The sequence below is a fragment of the Malurus melanocephalus genome, unplaced genomic scaffold, assembly GCF_030028575.1.
Source record: "Malurus melanocephalus ecotype Western Australia unplaced genomic scaffold, MMel_1.1 scaffold_143, whole genome shotgun sequence".
Taxonomy (NCBI): domain Eukaryota; kingdom Metazoa; phylum Chordata; class Aves; order Passeriformes; family Maluridae; genus Malurus; species Malurus melanocephalus.
Window position 1 is genome coordinate 666728 of NW_026623375.1, and position 18212 is coordinate 684939.

Below are 18212 nucleotides of genomic sequence, written 5' to 3' on the forward strand. Positions count from 1 at the left end.
CAGAGAGGTGTTAGTGACTGATCCAGGAGACCATGTTGATTTGGAATCACTGTTTCTGGCTACTAAAAGACATGAAAGACAACCAAAATCACTGTTGCTGCAATTATCACCTTGCTGCAAAGAAAAGCTGCTAAATTCGGGTAAAGTCAAAATAGCTGCTTTGAAATCAATGAAGTTATCACATTCATGAGACCTCAGCACTGCTTTCATTAACATCTAGATCCTCCTGAAGCATGTGAAGGGAAAGGAACCAGAGCAATACAAGCAGACATCACCTGAAGTGCTTTGTGCTGTACTGCTGAGGGAAACATTGTAGTTGGAGGCACGAATGGATGACCAGGCACTAGTTGAAGGCAGCGTGGTGTTCAAAGATGAGGATGACCCTGCAACARAGACTAGAGTCAGACACAGCACAGCATGTCACAAATGCTGTAGGATTAAAAGGCTTGGCTGTGCTCCAGCCACAACACATCTGCACACTCTGGGGAGTGACCTGCACCCCTCAGTCCCCATCCTCAACCATGGGCACATGGTGGCAGCAGGAGCACCCAGAGAGCACAGGCCCTGCGTTCCTGCACGGCTGCCAAGKTTCTGCTGCTCCCAAACTGCTGGGTGTGCACAGCTGACATCAGGATGCAGAGCACAGCCCACATTCCTGGGACAGCTCCTGCACTGCATCAGCAGCAGRGCTGAGCCAAGGATGAGCTTGGCAGCTGTGACACGCACAACACGAGGGATAAACCTCGAGAGGAGCAGCCAACACATCCCAAATCCACAACACAAGGGACAACAATGAGGGGAGCGAGGACCAAACACACAGGAAAAACCAGGAGAGAGCAAGGAGGAAACAAAGGGATAAACCAGGAGGGCTTAAAACAAATCCCAAATCCACAACACAAGGGATAAACCAGGAGAGGAGCAAGCAGCAAACACATCCCAAATCCACAATACAAGGGACAACAACGAGGGGAGTGAGGAGCAACCAAAAAAAAACAGGAAGAAAAAACCAGGAGAGAGCAAGGAGGAAACACAAGGGATAAACCAGGAGGGATTGAAAGACATACCAAACCCACAATACAAGGGATAAAACAGGAGAGGAGCAAGCAGTAAAAACACATCTCAAATCTACAATACAAGGGATAAACCAGGAGAGAAGCAAGCAGTAAAAACACATCCCAAATCCACAACACAAGGGATAAACCAGGAGAAGAGCAAGCAGCAAGCATCTCCACAAGAGCAGTGTCTGTGTGGCTGAGGGAAGGTTACACACAAATCCCCAGCCAGGATGAGCATACCACTGTTCCTGTCCCTGAGGTGGTCAACTTCCCGCACAGTATTAATTGAGAGATTGTTTATGACACTGCCAGGAGTGACGTAAGGGTCAGTTTCGGGGTCGATGTTTGGATAACCTTTCCATGGCTCACCAGGGCGAAACTCTAGGAATACAGATGCAGAAAAGAAACTTAATTCAGTTATATTTTTAAAAAGGAAACATCYGTCTAAACAATACATCTCTTAATGACTGAAAATCCAAAACCTTTTAAGCATTTAATTCACTTGATTTAGCCTTCASTTTATTCACTTAATTTCTGGTTTCTCTGGCAGATATTCTTCTCTGTACAATAAAACTCACGCTCTGCATTTCCAYCTGCTAAGAACACCCTTGGTGCTCTTCTGCAGGCTGGTTCCTGCCCCCCTCCACATGCAACACCCCAGAAATCCAGGACACAGCCAGAGGAACTGCCTGAGCCATGCAGGGACAGGAGGGCAGGGCAGGGGCTGTACCTGGGGGCCAGTTAACACTGCTAGAGCCATTAGGCGATTTGGCACGGGGCCAGCCRTCCCCAATGGATCCGGGAGGACTGGCTGGCGAATTACTGCTGTTCATAAAGTCGTAAGGAACAAACGGAGAATCTTCCAGCCTAAAACCACTTGAAATAGCACCTGATTAAAAAAAAAAAAAGTAGTCAAATATTTTTCATGGGTGGTTTTTATATTGCTATATAAAAGTATATAAAATCATGCCCTTCTAAATTATGGCTGAAACATAYAGCAGCACACTGTCCTCTTCTTTGAGTGTATAACTCAAAAATAAACATGTCTAAGTAATTCAGAAGAAAACTGTAAGAATAATCTCCCATGAAATCCTTCACTAAAACAGTACATATATTCTGGAGGACCCCACTTGACTACCAGGGTTCTGTGGTGAGAGAGCTTGTGAAAGAAAACAGCTACAACAYGTGAAGGATCTTTAGCTACTGCAGTGCTCTGTGGATTCTATTCCTATTCTTGGGATGCAAAACAACGTAATTTTAAAAGACCCTGGAGACAGAGCAAGGAATGGTTTAAAAGTTATCAGACAGCAAAGCCAGTTCTGCTGCGGTTCTGAGGGAACCAGGGATTCCATGGGATATGGAAATTCCTAGCTCTGGTCAGAAAACAWCACCTACAGCTAGAGCAACACCACCACTGCCTGTGGCAACAGTGGGATGGGTTCAGCAGGGCAGCTGCTGGGAATGGCCAGTACAGACTACAGCAGCAGAGTCAGCTCAGAGCAGCAAAGCAGCTGATGCACCTAAAAATACCCCGACAATCTGAGACTGAACAGTAACAGGAGACTGGGACATTTATAACTATCTTTAGACACAGAATCTTGGGCTATAGACTCAGATTTTAACTGGATGAGATTTCAAGCAACTGAAACAGTTGAAATGTCATATGAATCTTTATTAYTGGAATGAAACACGAAGCAACCAAAGCCACCTCCTCTAAAACTAAGGACAGCAATGGTACCAGTCTAGCCCTTCTAAGTGTCCCCAATTTTAGAATGCAAACATAGACATTCAAAACCAAAACCGGTCACWAAAAATGTCAGCCCAGAATGTGGTAAATCCCCCAAAATCACCTTAGCACAGAAGGGTGGTAGGAGAGAAAACTGGAAAACCAAGCTTTTGGCTTAAAAATATATGAAGCATTCCACTGGGGATTAAGGTAAAGCYAGTAGCAACAGCCACCCTTAGAGAAAAGTCTGGTTAAAAAAGGAATTCTGTACAATGTTTCTACTAATCTCATCACAAGATCATTCTGTGAGCACAGTCAGCAAAGCTGTGGCTGCTGTGGTAGACAAGCAGCCAGTTGGCACAGACAACACAAAACAAACTGTGACAGCTACAGTGACACAAGAGTTACCACCACAACCTGAACACTGCAAACCTGCACCTGACCCCCAGAACCTCACAGCCCCCATGTGCCAAGTGCAGCTCAAGGCCATGCTGAACATACCATGTTTGCTGGAGTTTTGATCTAAGGATGTGTTCACAGAAATGCTGTCGACTGTAGTCCATTTCCTCAGCCGAGATTGTGGCTCTTTAATACTGCTCATATCCAGGTTTACATTCAAGTTTGAGTTCATTCCTGAAAGCAYACACAGCTTATGAGATACAGAATAAACTTCTTCTGCTCATCAGCACTGCTGTCCCAGTAAGCACTGAAGAGCACATTAATATGGTTATGTCATGCTTCCAAGTCTCTGGTTCTGAGTAACATTCTAGGACTTAAACCAGGGAACTCTCTGCACACAGAAGCTAAGCTGAGCAATGCAAAGCGCTCCCAAGTTCTCAGCTCATGTCCTCATGCAAAAATGTCAGTGGAAGAAGACATTAGGAAGTTAGAGAAACTAAAACAGAAACACCTAAAATATGGAGCAAACAGAACTTGTCTTGACCTGCTCTAGCTGTGGCCGTTTCTCGACCAGACAATCAACACAATATCAACCCAAACCAACTCAAACACCTGGGAGAACCAGCTCTTCTGGGCTTGGACAACATGCCCACATTTTTAATCTTGACATGCCTGCTCCCTTTCCAAGCGTGTAAGAATCCTGAACTCACAACTCTACCTGGGTATTTTTCCAGCCCTTTAGATCTATTTATTTCTTTTCTGAAAACAAACCAGGAACAGCAAACAACTATTCCAGCTCAAGGAATGAAATACACAGGAGCCTGATTTAAGTAGGATGCAATCCCTCAGCAAAGAGTTTGGCAAATATGCCTTTCCTCCTAACTAACACAGTGGCTACAATAACTAAAAAACTTCCTAGGTATGCCTTGCCCTTTGAATGAAAGCAGAGTTACACATTGATGCCAATCATCACCAGCAGCTCTGAAGCAGCAGCCTGGACTTGAGACTGGCCACAAAGCCACCCCCAGTGTGGCACTGTCCGAGCCTGTGTTGCTCCACCTGCAAGCACAGGGACTTCAGCGGCATGTCTAGGGAACAAACTTCAGTGCAAAGGCCAATGAGAATGCAAAGGAAATCAGCCCAACAGAAACGACCCAATTAGAATGAAAGAGAAGAAAAGCAAAAATGAAGGGGAAGAAAAAATTGGGGGTAAGGAACAGAGGTAAATGGTAAGACAGTTGTAAGACAGCATTAAAAAGGGACCTAAAGTAAGAAGAAAATATACAAGCCTGGAATATCTGAAGTAGAAATTGGACAGAGGCCTGAAAACATAGGGAGAAAGAAGCAGGAGATGTTTGTATTTATAAACGTTCAGACATTTTGCCTGAAATGACACAACAATTCTTTAAAAATGCAGAGCCAAAAGCTTTCTTTCCTGTACAAAACCACAAACAGGCAAACTGACAGTTTGTTCTACCGGTGCAATTCTACAGCCATTGAAAGCATTTTTGAAATTSCAAGAAATATGTCTTTATCAATGGATTCTTTACATGGATTCTACTCCTAAAGGCCTTTTAGCTCCAGGAATCAGGACGTTGTATCACCCTGGGGATCCAGGGGACAAAAGGAGCACTAAAAGGAGCCTGTCATTCCTTAGGACAGTTAAGTGTTCTGCACTGAGACAGGACACTCACTGGAAATGAGTGCACTTGGGGAAAAGTTCTTTGGTGAACAACGGTAACTGGGTGAATGCCACAAAAAATTACTACTTCCACTAAAATTGGAAGCACTGATATGGTTACAGTCATTTTCCAGGAGGAGACAGGGGAAAAGCTGGGCTGTGTGTCACACAAGCACTGACTGACTGCAGAGGACTCACCTATAGGGAAGCTGCTGAATGCATTGATTGGTGATGGCCCTTTCTGCAGCTCAGGAGTAGCGTGGGGTATGACATTCTCAAGGAAGGATTTCATGGAGGGCTGATGGAGTGACTGCTGTTGAGAGGGTGGAGTTTGCTGCTTCATTAACAGGTTTGGATCAAGCTGACGGGACTGTTGCATCATCTGTTGCTGCATACTAAGAGATCGACCCTTAAAAAAAATAGAGACGTTATAGTATCGGTGGGCAAAACCTTTTCCATGTTTAAATACAGAGAATGAAATGCACCTCTGTGCTCTGTGTATTCTGCACAGCCAAACCCCAGCACTCAATCCCTCCTTTAGAGCCTGTCAAACCCACCCATCCCAGCACACTTCAATACGAGTCATAGTGAGAAACGCAGTTCAGGATGAAAACCAGTTATAAGGAGAGTCTGAGAAGTGACAATAAGGTGTTTCTTTACCTGCTGCTCCTGCTGCTGCCGACCCCCAGAAGGCATGCTCCTCTGAGGCTGCGCCTTCTGCTGCTGAGCCAACAGCCGCTGCAAGACAGGGGTGAGGTTTAGGAATAGGATCAGTGAYACCAGGCACTATTCCCACTTTCACACACCACACCGAGTGACCAGCTCAGCTAGCTTACCTGTAACTGGGAGATCTGAGAAAGCTGGTTTAACTGGGACAGTTGATTCAACATGGCTACCTGTTGTGGGCCAAAAAGTGGGCTCAGGCCACCGTTGTTTGGTGCATACTTCAGTAATGATACTGGAACCTGCAACACAGACCAGAGCCAAGAGTGACTGACTGTAACAGGCAATTACTTAGCCCAGAATACGTAGAACATTATAACCTCTGGTCAACAGATGCCTGGTTATATCAAGCCTAATAYGTCCCCAAATATTTGCAGAATAAATATCAGCAACACCAACAAACAAGGAACAATTTTCTGAAGCAGCATTTAGATAGTTTATACACAGAGTGCTTTCTGTATCACTTGCCTGAGGGGATAGTAATGGAGGAGGCACTTGAGCACGTGGATTAGGCTGAGATGAATTAAGAGGTTGTGCTGGAGGCTGCTGCATGCTCCTGGGCTGTGCTGCTATATTCCCAACACCAAACACACTGGGATTGCCATTCTGGGGAAAGGATGGGCAGTCAGTGACAATAAACCTCTTCTGCTGCTTCTCCCACCCCACACATTTCAATTACAAGTTAAACACGTATCAATCAGGCAAGCAGCTACAATATTATATCAAAAGGCATTAAATGCTGTCAAGTAACATGCCAAGGATATGCACACAGCCTTACCTGTCTAACAGAATTCAAGCTTTGCATACCCAGCCCTGCTAGGGAGCCCAGGGCTTGGTTAGGTAGTGCATTATTTGAAGGGGGAAGCTTCATGTTTTGATTGGACATAAACTGCATGTTTTGGGACTCGTCTGCTACAATGCCATCCTGATGGGACAGACAAACCGAGGCGCAACAACCAGCCAGCAAGCAAGGAGAAGGGAGAAACCATTGCCAGGAGCAGAAGGGAAGAGTCACAGGACAGTCCAGCACCAGCAGGAAATAGGCAGAAAACAAAAGAGATCAGGTTAGTCACTGGCACCGCAAAGGGCAACAGAAAGTGCTTAGTACAATGTATCAGTGAGTTAAAGAGAACAGACCATATCTCATGGATTAACCAGACAGCCCTCATCCCCCCTGCACCACCTGCAGAAAGCTCAGGAGCACACAGGTAACAACTCAGAATGCAGAGTGCAACGAGTGCTGGAGTCCTCCACTGACACCAACTGACCTTATCAAAGTAAGGACCGCGATCCATGGAAGACTCTTTGGGAATTTGGGGACGAGAACCAGGGCCTTTTCCAACCACACGACTGTAATCTCCCACACCGAGGCCGTGCTTGTCCATCTCCATCCGCTTGTCCTGCAGTAACCCTGGGGACAGCAGAGAACAGGGGCTGCAACACCCACAGCCCTGCAGCCTTCAGCCCACCAAGAGGAGCTGACCTAATGCTGCTCTAGGGCAGGACATTCATAAAAGAATAATCAGTTTAGCTTTGGACTCTCTGGGCTTTACTGAAAAGGAAAAGGAAGCCCTGTGTACCAACGGCTACAGACAACTGGAGACACAGAAACAGCACCAGCAGATTTTGCAAGGCTGCACACAAATATTACTGTCAGCTTCCTCTTAAAACCAAGAATGTCTAATTGTTTAAATTTGAAATTATTAAAGTATCAGGCTTGCCATTAATCTAAAACTCACAGAACAATTTCTTTACACAATAGACTAGAAGCCCCAATGTGAAAATACCCGATTTTAAAGTGGAATAAGGACAGAGTAACTGCACTAAAAACTACAATGCTACAATTCGTTYCAGTTAAACATTCTATCATCATAGTATTCTTTATTAATGTATTAAAAGAATTACAGTATTTTTTATTTGCTAAAGAAATCATAACAGAGAATGGATTAAAAAAAAATATAACTGCTCCCAAGTAATTTTACACTCAGGTTTAAATGTTTCTAAAATAATCATTCAGTATTTAGTTCTTGGAACTGAACACGTGTTTCCAAGAATGAACCCAATGAACCCAAGTGTGGGATGTGGTACTTTTCTGTTTATACTCAGTGAAAGTGCCCAGAGGGCAGTCAAGATATTTATATTACAAGAAACAAACCTACCACACCCTGAAAACATTCTCTCACGTCAGTTTAACATATATAAATATGTATAAGCTTAGTTTGATATAYGGCCAATATTCCTATAGCAACCAGGTGATTCCATGTGCACCATTACTCACACACAAATACTTTTCTCTACAAGGACATTCCTTTTCTTTAGGGAAATATATACTTAATTATATATAGTTATACATACACCATGTTTCATTTTAAAAAAGTAATTCACAGAAGGATATAAAGTAAAAGGGTGTCTGGAAGGAAAAGCAATAAAGCACAGCTCAGTTCTGCTGCTCTTACCTCCAGACATGTCCATCTTATTGCTCTGTATGGTTTCTTCTGGTGATTCTCTCTGAAGTAATAAAATAAATCGCAATTATTTAGTAATAGTATTTCTACAAGATAAAAAGATTCCTACATACTATTTCAATTCAAACCTGCAAGAAAGAAAAATCAAGACAATCAGATGCTATTTTAAAGCATTTCCTCCCTTTAGGTGCTATCCAACTGAGAACAGGTTCCCTCACTAAAACGATGTAAATGCAGTAAAGCATCAGGCTATGGGACAAATACTTGGGTAGTGGCTACAAAACCACTTTTGATCAATGAAGAGGTCCTTTTGTAATGAGAATGCACAGAAAAGGGATGGGTGACAGAAGGGAGACAAACACAAGTAAAACCACACTGACAATGAACACTTGGCAACTGAGCATTTCAATGTCTGTGCATTGTAACAAACCCTGTGGAAAGGCAGCAAAGCCAGACAAAGGCAAATACTYACCGAAAAACTGAGATTTGTGAATTGCTTAATGAATGGATTGATCCATGTTTCATCTTGCTTATTTCCACCTTTCATTATTCCCTTAAAAACAGAAAGGAATGACTGTGATATTCAGATCCTGCTTCAATTACATGACAAAGAGTTAAGAATGAAAATTAAAGTGTAATGTGCAAGTGCAGCAATCCCTTCTGACTCAGCTTTCAGAAATGACAACAAGCCTTGCCTCGAGCTACTCCTCACCTTTGTGGGCATTTTTTTCATGTAGGGTGGCCAGTTTAAYGATGGGTTAGCTTCTTGTGAGGAACTGCTGTTCCACATTCCAATCTCAACATCCTCCTCTTCCTCCCAGCTGGTCTGACGACTGCCAGTCAATGGCATATCATCTCCACACCAACTATCTTGCATAGATTTAGGCCCTGGTTGTGAAAAAACCCAAAGTGAACATTTCAGTAGCAGCTGCTGCCCTTCCTGGCAAACACAGCTCGCTGCCTACTGCAAGGTAAAAACCCATCCACAGAGGTATTTCACCTTTATCAAACACACTGAGAGCACTCACCAGGTTTATTTGGAGGCTGCTGCCCMAGAGAAGCGTTTCCCCAGCCAGAGGTGCCTCCTGCATCGCTGACGGGCTCTCCCCAGCTCGTACCAGTGTCCATGGGCTTACCCCACGCTGAAGTCCCATTATCTACAGTAGTGACTGGAGTAGAAGGCTCTCCCCAACCTTTGCAAAGCAGGGCGAGTTATTGGCATAGTTCTGAACAGGATTTTAAAGCTACCTAAAGAGACTCAAGTGTTTTGCCTTTTCTAGATCTTTCACATACAGTAAAAAGTACATGTGCACGTATTTTCATTGTGTGTGAGAATCATTATTACAACTGCAAACTGTTCCATAAATAAAAGTAATCACAAATTTCGTATTTGAAGAATTACATTCTGATAATACAAATTTCTAAGATATTAMGCTTCCAAGAGCTGCTTGTTACATGTAAGTGACCCCTCCTGGCATTTGAAAAAGAGACAGAGCACAAAATACTTCCTAAATCCCATGTAAGCTCCTCTCCAAAATCATTATTCACTGCTCATGAAACTACAAGAGCAGAAAGTCTGATCCCAAATCCGTATAAACCCACCACCTTTCATTCTGTCCTGTAGCAGCTCAATGCCTTTTTTTTTTTTTGGAAGGCTCATTTTCAATATTAAGTTTTAGCTGGTTTAGAATAATTTAGAAAAATAGTTTAAATCCTCAGACACTATTTTAAATATTTTCTCGGTGTTGACACTCCCCAGAACTCAAACAGAGCTGTTTAGTCCTTATTATTGCAGTTAATTAAAAATAGAACAGATCTTTCAGTCTGTACAAAAATATCAAATCTCTATGAGCAATGCTGTTCATTTTTTTAACAAATAAAATTGCACTTCATTGCCATTTTGCCCCTTCCACTTTGAAATCAAAATACTGTTCTACACGGCAAGAATAAAAAATTGCTTTATAATTAACAGACAACATAAATCTGGGTAAAAACCAGGCTTACCAGAACCCGAACTGCTCTCCTTGCTAGACATGGCACTTGAAGACAGTAGCTGCGGATGTACCTGTGCTTGCTGGTCTGAACTGCTGCTACTGTTTGGGACATTTTTATTCCACATATTCACATTTTTGTAGTTGTATTTGCTTGGATCACCCCAAGCAGAAGTTCCATCATCAATCTCCATTTTCCGGCGTATGGATTCGGGGGATGGCTCCTCCCAGCCCGTGGGCTCTTCCTCCTTTGCCGGGGCTGGCATTGGMCCCCCCAGCCAGCCAGACCCCGGGGGTTTGTTCGTGGCAGACGGGGCTCCCCAAGAGCCAACATCTTGTTTGTTCCATTCAGGAGAGTTGATTGGCTTTGATGAGTCCCCCCACACTTGAGGCTGATTGGATTTCRGAGGGTCTCCCCAGCCCTGGTTCTGATTAGGCTTTGCAGGCTCATCCCATCCTGAAGAATTGTTTGGGGTTGCATTATTGCCTCCCCAACTAACAGAATTTGATTTACCTGGCTCATTCCAACCAGACACTGACCTGTCGCTGTTGCTACCTCCAGAACTGGATTTTTTTGCCTCACCCCAATGGTTACTTCTTGAGTTWTCACCCCAGCTATCACCAGCAGACACTGCCCAACCCTGGCTGGCCTTCTGTCCATCTCCCCATCCCTGCTTCATCTTCGGTGTGTCATTCCAGGATGACTTTTCCTCTTTGCCACTTCCCCATGATTGATTGCTCTTGACCATTACTGTAGCAGCAGAATCTTCTTCCCACCCCCCTTGGCTGTTTGACCCTTTGGAGTCTCCCCACCTTGTAGCAGACTTTGGATCTCCCCACCCTGATACAGATGAGGTATCGTTATTATTAGGGCTAGGTCTATCCACACACCCCCCTGAGCTGGAAGTCTGTGTCACAGAGCCCCCCCAGGCCTCTGTCCCATTGTCAGTTTTTCTTTCACCCCTCGGTGATGCTTCGGTGTCCCAGGCAGTGTTCTGTTTGATTGGAGTCTGTCCCCAACCAGAGTTGGAAAGGACACGTGGATCTAAGTCAGTTCTGTTCACTATGCTTTGGAGTAAYGTGTGCTGGTCAACTTTCCTCCTCTCTCGGTTCTGGCCTTCTGCAGCTGCTCTGTCCTCATGGCACCCGGCGCTCTCCGAGCTCCCCTCGCTGTCCCCCGTACCTGTTTTGGCCCACGTGCTGTTCTGCTCAGCCATCTGGGAAGCAGCAGAACTCTGGCTGTTGAGATCATCCTCCTCAGTAGACTTCCATCCGTTTGTAAACTTCCTGCTGTTTCCATTCACACCTTCATTGGAATGCTGATTGCTAGGCAGTTTGCTCCATTCCCCGTTGGAAATGTTGGTGCCAGTGTTTTGTGCAGGGTTGCCCCATCCTCTTCTGCTCCCGCCGGCACTCGCACCATTCCCGCTTCCCCACGGYATGTTCTGGGAGTTGACCGTCCCTGCCTCCCACACCCCTCCGCCTTTATTCCCGTTGATTTGAAAGTTAGTGCTGCCAGGCCCGCTGCCGCCCGGCTGCATTAGAGTTGCATTCACAGTGTCACCATTAGCTTGGCTGTTTGGGCCTGGACATTTGTCTCCAGAGTAACTAGAACCATAGGCACCCCAGGTAGTACCGTAAGAGCCGCCACTTTTGGCCTCACCATTGCTCAGGTGAGAGATGGAAGTGCCGTTTGCCACTGGAGAGGCCTGAATCTGAGAATGATTCATTGTGCTCACGCGCCAGGCCCCGGGCCCTGCAGTGTTGGGCAGTTCATTCATCTGCACCGAACCAGCAGAGTTTGGTAAACTAGAGGTCATAAAGTTAGTAGTGTTATTTGGTCCATTCATTTCAGTGTTAAGGTTTTGAGGTTGCCCACTGAATGAAACATTCCTTGTACCATTTACTTCAGAATCACAACTTTCCTGAAGGCTTCCCCAGGAACCGTGGGCTGAACCACCCACTTTTGAGTTAATACTCTGGCTGTTGGCCATCTGACCTATGGTACTGCACTGAATGCTCGTGCCAGGACTCCCACTCCCCACGGACCCTTTCAGGGCATGTCCACTGTTCTCCAACATGGACCAGGCACCATGGTTGCCATTTGAATTCAAAGTGCTTGGATTTAACCCTCCATTTGATGAAGAGTTTATGGTGCCCCAAGCATTCATTCTATTGTTGCTACTTTCAGATTTGCTGTCAGGAGCATCCACAGAAACTTGACATGTGCTTATGATGGATCCGTGGGATAACCCCCACGGCCCATTAATACTTCCATTGCCCACATTATTGCTGTTGCTACCAACCACAAACTTATTCTGAGACCCATGTCCGATGCCATTGCGAATGCCATCGCTTTCTCCGCCCGTGCTCCCTGAAGCCATGATAACGAGGTTCCGCTCCGACCCAGAGCTGGAGGCAGAGTCAGTGTCCATACATTCTGAAGTCAGCTCTGGGTCACTGCCAGTGATTGATGGCCATGCTTCTTTGTCAGAGCCGTCTACGATAACTTTATCCCAGTTTGTGCTGGAGTCACTATTTGAAGAGACTGGTCCCCAGTGAGAATTTTCATAATGGGATCCTAGACCACTGTGGTTCAGATCTAAAATGAAGAAGGAAAGCCCAAGAGCATTATTATAAGTTTAGTATTATTACTTCACTAAGCAGAAGAAAAAAAAGGTATAAAGATATTAAGCCAGGAATTRTTTTGCTTATTATTTTGCTTTTGTTAAAACTACATGAGAAGTGATGCAGAAAGCTCCAAGTACAGCAGCCCAAAGGCTGCCACTCACAACCCAGAACACATCCCAGCATGCACAGCTGCTCTCATAAAAACCTCAGAGAACTTACACTCCTAAAGATCTTTTTCTTCCAGAGAAACATTTTTTTAAAGAACGCTCTGTATTACCAAATACAAAGTATTTTCTAAAAACATATACATATTAAAACCTACAATACTACATAAAATCTGAAAACACACTGAAAGGCAGAAATCCCAAGAGGACATGGCCCAGGCCCAGCAGCACCAACTGCTGTGTGACAGCAGCCAGAGAACACACACCTTCCCACCCCCGTTACAGATGCTGTATAAGTGTCTTCAGTACAAGTTATTCAAGATATTTTCTTTTATACAACAACAACTTGGCACAAAAAGCACAAGACCCATCTGAAGTTCTGCTTCCAGAATACACTGACGCACAAGTCTATTTTAAATTAATTTTTAATCAATATYAATATTACTCATCCTACAGTGAAAAAGAATTGAGTCCAAGACCCTGCTCCCAGAGCTGGAGCAGCACAGGGCAGGGATTGCCCACTGCTCCTCAGCACCCGGCTAGTGCCACGTCCAGGCACCTTCAGCTGGTAAATCAACGTGAGAAACAAGGATGTGGATCAGCAGTTTGGCACAGGAGGAGTGGAAAAGGCCTGTGGCAGGCAGATGGAGTGCTGTGATAGTGCCCAGCAGCTCCACAGCCCTGCAGAGTCACCACCATCCCTGGGAGAACCGAAATTCAGCAGAGCATAACCCTGAACCTGTCGATTTGTATGGTAGTACAAGAATAGTGCCATGTCCAAACACTGTTCAACAAACCTCAAGGTTTCAACTCTCACTCTGGTATTTTAAAATAAGATGTTTAACCTGTACYAAGGGGAGCTGGCTGCACTCTTGGGAGCAAGGGAATCAACAGCACAGAACAAGATCCTGATCACAYAAACATCATCCCAGTAACACCAGCCCTTCTAAAAGCAACACAAAGGCACACCGACGACAAGCAGCCTGGATTCAGTGCAGAGAGAGACAGAGGTTAGGACTACAAGTCAGAGAGAAATGATAAAACAAACCCTAATTTGCAGAGCAGCAGAATACACAAACAGTTTGTATTTATTAAAATTTGGTTACCCTAATTTAGCTGTTGATGCAGTTTGTGCCGAGTCAATCCACCAACAGCACACAGTGATTAACTTCCACTCAGACAATTCTCTCCCATTACATACAAAACTACTTAGACCAACAGTCTTCATCCTGGACGTAAATATGTTAATGATGTCTAGTAAGAGGCACTGCTCYGGAACATTCCTACCTGAACCTCCCCAACTCATGAACTTCAGAGACTAAGGATACAAATACTGAACRAGCAAGTATTAGCTCTGACTTTTTGTATCTGGCAGAGACCACAAAAACACCCTCAAAACTGAAAAATGACAAGTGACAACACACTGCATTTGGYGCACAGCACGAGGAGCCAGAACAGCCTACTCTTGCTTTTCTTCCCAAAACTATTTAAAGTTGCAACTGAACTTTTGTTGCTCAAATCCTTGACAAAAAAAAACATTACCACAAACCCAAGTTTCTTACAGTTCTGTAATCTGCTAAGATTGCTTTCAGTAATTTGTAATTTAATACCTTCCAGCTATGAGTTATCCTGCAGGAAAMCATTTGCAGGAAACCGTATTTAAGAAAGCAGTTTGTCATCACATAGGCTAAAATAAACAAGATTGAGAAGCGTAAATTAAGAAATACCTGACTCTTGTACCCTCTGCCTCCTTTTCTGCTCCAGCACATCTGGCACCCTCAGACTGTCAATACCATACCTTGCCAATCACTGTACCTTTGGGCCTTTTGAACAAACACATTTTAGTAAATACAGTCCTGAGCTTTTAACAAACAATCAAGACACAACTTCCTCCACAGTGCAACGCRTCTCTGATAGGAGGCACAAGCTTGCACAGATTATACAGTACCATAAAGAGGCAAATCAGCACGGAAGCATAAAGTTAAAAAAAAAATCCATTACTTTAAAGCTAAGGTGCCAAAAGCTCTTAGTATGAATTCTGAYTTAATTAGAAAATTAAAAACGTTAAACCAAATTAGTATGCAATGGCACAGAGGAAGTATACTGCAATCATCCACACACACATGCTACTGAAAAGCATGAGCCAAAGAATAAAAATAATAGTAATAAAAAAATGAGACAAAATTGTGTGAAACATGTAACTACCACAAACACATAGTGCAAAAGCAGGTGAGATGGAAATAGCTAACCTGACTGGTTAGGGGAGTGGCTCACCAAGTCCCGAATGGGAGGCATGCCTACAAAAAAAAAGCAAGAAAATCACAGAAGTGTTACTTCAGCAAATGAGAGAACAGTCCCCAAACCACTCACTGCTGTAAAACCCAGTCCTTAGAACCCTTTTACAGGACAGGTTTCTCTCAGAGCCTGCTCAGTCTCACTGTCTGCTTTGAATCACATCCCACATGCAGGGAGCAGGGACTTGACAGCAAATCCAGCCTGGGATGTCAGCATTAGCAATTATACTGCTTTTACAACTGCCTAGTGTTACACATTTGGCATTTAATGAATCTGTTTAAAATGTCCTYAAAAGTTTGATTTATACAAAAAAGAGGAAGAATTTATAGTCACTGAAACTGAAACCAGTTCATTTCGGACTGTACTAAGAAGTTGAGWGGTCAGTCCTGAAACTTCAGCAAGTTCCTCTGCTCTCTGAACAGCACATTTGCTCCACCTCCAAGTCAGTATTGTGCTGCCTGACTGAGCAAACAGCAACATCTGAGCATGGCCCAAGGCTGGTTTAAACTAAGCACGTGCATAACAATCTCATTTACCCTCTTTCACATCCTCCTCCTCCCCTGTGTCACACAGGCCGTGTATGGAATCAAAGTTCTTATTTCTAACTTACAAATTTTACAGCTGGATATCGTAATTGTTACACCATACACACACTGTATGGAATTTAAGCTTTTATTTCTAAGTCCCAAATTTTACAGCTGGAGACTGTAACTGTTACACTGATGGCAACGTTCCCGAATTAATCCAATCTCCATCAMTGCAAACTGCAAATCCCAGCTGCTCCCTTTTCCCCTGACTCCTCCAATAGCYGAGAATCACCCCAAGATTACAGGAGGGACCTTTTGCTCCCAAAGGCTCTGACTGGGACACAACTTTGTAGCTCTGCTGCGAGATGCACCAGGATGAAGGGAGATGGGAGGAATCCAAACTGGAGCCCTGCCAGGAGCCTGGTGGTGCTCTCCTGTTCTGCTCTGGCCACAGTTGTAAGCAGTTACTGCTGGCAAATACTTYGGTTCATGATATAAATAATTTCACGTGGAACAATCAGTTGGTTATTCCAAGGTGTTCCAGATATGCTCCAGAGCAGAGGTGAGCAGGTGCTGGGGCAGTGATCAACCCTTCCTTTCGTGTGAAGTTTGCACATGCACATTGATGGGGCACATCAGGGAAGCCAACAACGAAACTGGGTATGAAAGTGTCCTGATAAAGAGCTACTTATGGAGATTTCTTAAAATAACCATCCTGGCACTGGCCTGGATCTAGTTCAGAAGCACTACACTGCATGAGCTTCATTTATGTCTCTCTACTAAAAAGATATGCCAAATGTCCTAAAAACAGCAGGAAAAAACCCAGCTCACAGGTCTATCCCTTCTTCAGCTTCACTTCTAGACAAAGCATGTTGATTTTCCAAACAGGAGACAACTGTTCACAAAAAAAAACACAAGTAAAGAGATGGGGTTTAGACCACTGATGTAATTTAAAAATTCTCCAATATCAAACACTTGAAATGTTAGTGTGCCCAGGGCAATTAAAGATTTTAAATTCAGCAGTAGCTGCCTGCATTTCCATACAAAGCACCTACCAAACTACAGCTGGAACTAGGAAGAGATCCTTTCAGGAATGACACTTAAACCCACAGCCATTCCCAATTCCAGCAATTCTGACTTCAACAATTCAAGCCAGTTTTTCTTTTAGCCCTAAAATACAGATCAATCCCAGCAGCTATTAAATAATGCTTAAAAAGAAAGTCAAAAAACTACTCTGTTAAGGTATCAAATTTAACCCCAGTGCCCATGGATATCCTGTCTATGGAAGTGACCCACAGATCTGTCAAATTTCATTGAGATTTTTGATTTCAGAGCTAACAAGGAGAATAYCTGGAGTTGCTGGTGGAGGCTGAAAGAGGAAGCAGGGAGAGTGAGTGAAACTGAGACAGGCAAATGACAACAGCACTTCCTTTCAGATACAAAGTGTCAGAAGATATTAGGTCCCTCTTGCCTGCTGCTGGACCAGGGCCACCTCCACCTCACCTCACCTCCCCAGAACGTGTCAGACCAGAGCTCAAAACCAGGACACAAATCCAGCACAGAAAAATTATTTGCCTTTACATTATCATCTTGTCTATGAAGGAACATGACAACACATCCAAAACAGATGYTAGGCCTGGTTACTCTAGAGAAAGAGACCTTCCAAGCACACGTATAGCACCAAGAAAGGSRACCTGAGCACCCAACCTGAGATGGMAGSTCYRAGTTTTCCTGGGACACACAGAACGCCAGGAGCAAAGCTCTGACAGGGACAAAGCTCTGACAGGAGCTACAAGCAACACWGACATTTTCCTAAGGTGACAAAGTGACCTGACCAACCCTTCTCTCCCTGAAGGCTCTCAGAACCTTGCTGGTTCCAGCTGGGTGTGCAGACACACCATTCCMATAATCAGGGTATTACTCAGAGCACAGAAGTTTCATCTTAAGAGGCAAGTTAATGAAAGGTAACTTTAAACACCACTATGGACAGGAACAACACCATACACGGGAAGTGAAAAAACCAAACTACTTAAAAATTACCTATTGCAATGGTAAAGAATTCTATCAGTATGTACAAAAGTAATACTGGAAAGTARTATGGGAAGCATTCCACAAGGACTCATGGATCAACTGCTTCCAGTGCTTTAYTTACTTTCATTTTAAATAGTGCTTTTTCAAGACTGTAATCAGAACAGCTCAAAATTTAACTCAAACTTGAAATATCAAGGCTATTTTCAGAGGTCTTTCTTTTTTTTTTTTGTTTTGCCAAAGGGGCTAAGAGTCACATCTTTTGTGGTCTATAAAACACTAATTTTGAGAAACACTGGGAATTCACAGAAATAGTCACAGAAGAAACTATTTGTGGGAACAAGTTACATCATCACTGCTACGTGCATATCAAAGTATAAATATAAAAATTAAGTATTTGTCAAAAGTATTAAGCATTGGCATGCATTAATACCAAACCCCTTTGAAAAGCTAGATCCCTCTAGCTTTTCTAGTAACAGAAAGTTAYTTTTTTCCAGAGAAAAACAAACTACATTAACGTCCTGTAA

At 43.8% G+C, this 18212-nt stretch overlaps 1 protein-coding gene across 7 annotated transcripts in view; it reads right to left on the reverse strand.

The window, feature by feature from the left end:
- The window catches only part of TNRC6A (trinucleotide repeat containing adaptor 6A), a 42209-nt gene that overhangs the window by 3304 nt on the left and 20693 nt on the right, over positions 1 to 18212 (reverse strand). For 3 of the 7 annotated variants that reach the window (XM_057371198.1, XM_057371197.1, XM_057371195.1), the window contains 16 exons: positions 15085 to 15132; positions 10054 to 12642; positions 9078 to 9242; positions 8762 to 8937; positions 8522 to 8602; positions 8041 to 8092; positions 6853 to 6995; positions 6053 to 6190; positions 5698 to 5826; positions 5522 to 5599; positions 5060 to 5270; positions 3283 to 3414; positions 1786 to 1944; positions 1296 to 1436; positions 276 to 383; positions 1 to 62 (listed from right to left, as the gene is read on the reverse strand). The exon at positions 1 to 62 is cut by the window's left edge and continues 160 nt beyond it. In XM_057371198.1, the coding sequence (XP_057227181.1) occupies positions 1 to 62; positions 276 to 383; positions 1296 to 1436; positions 1786 to 1944; positions 3283 to 3414; positions 5060 to 5270; positions 5522 to 5599; positions 5698 to 5826; positions 6053 to 6190; positions 6853 to 6995; positions 8041 to 8092; positions 8522 to 8602; positions 8762 to 8937; positions 9078 to 9242; positions 10054 to 12642; positions 15085 to 15132 (4412 nt within the window). The remainder of the gene's footprint in view (positions 63 to 275; positions 384 to 1295; positions 1437 to 1785; positions 1945 to 3282; positions 3415 to 5059; positions 5271 to 5521; positions 5600 to 5697; positions 5827 to 6052; positions 6191 to 6852; positions 6996 to 8040; positions 8093 to 8521; positions 8603 to 8761; positions 8938 to 9077; positions 9243 to 10053; positions 12643 to 15084; positions 15133 to 18212) is intronic. The other 4 variants (XM_057371201.1, XM_057371200.1, XM_057371196.1 and 1 more) reach the window with 3 other exon arrangements.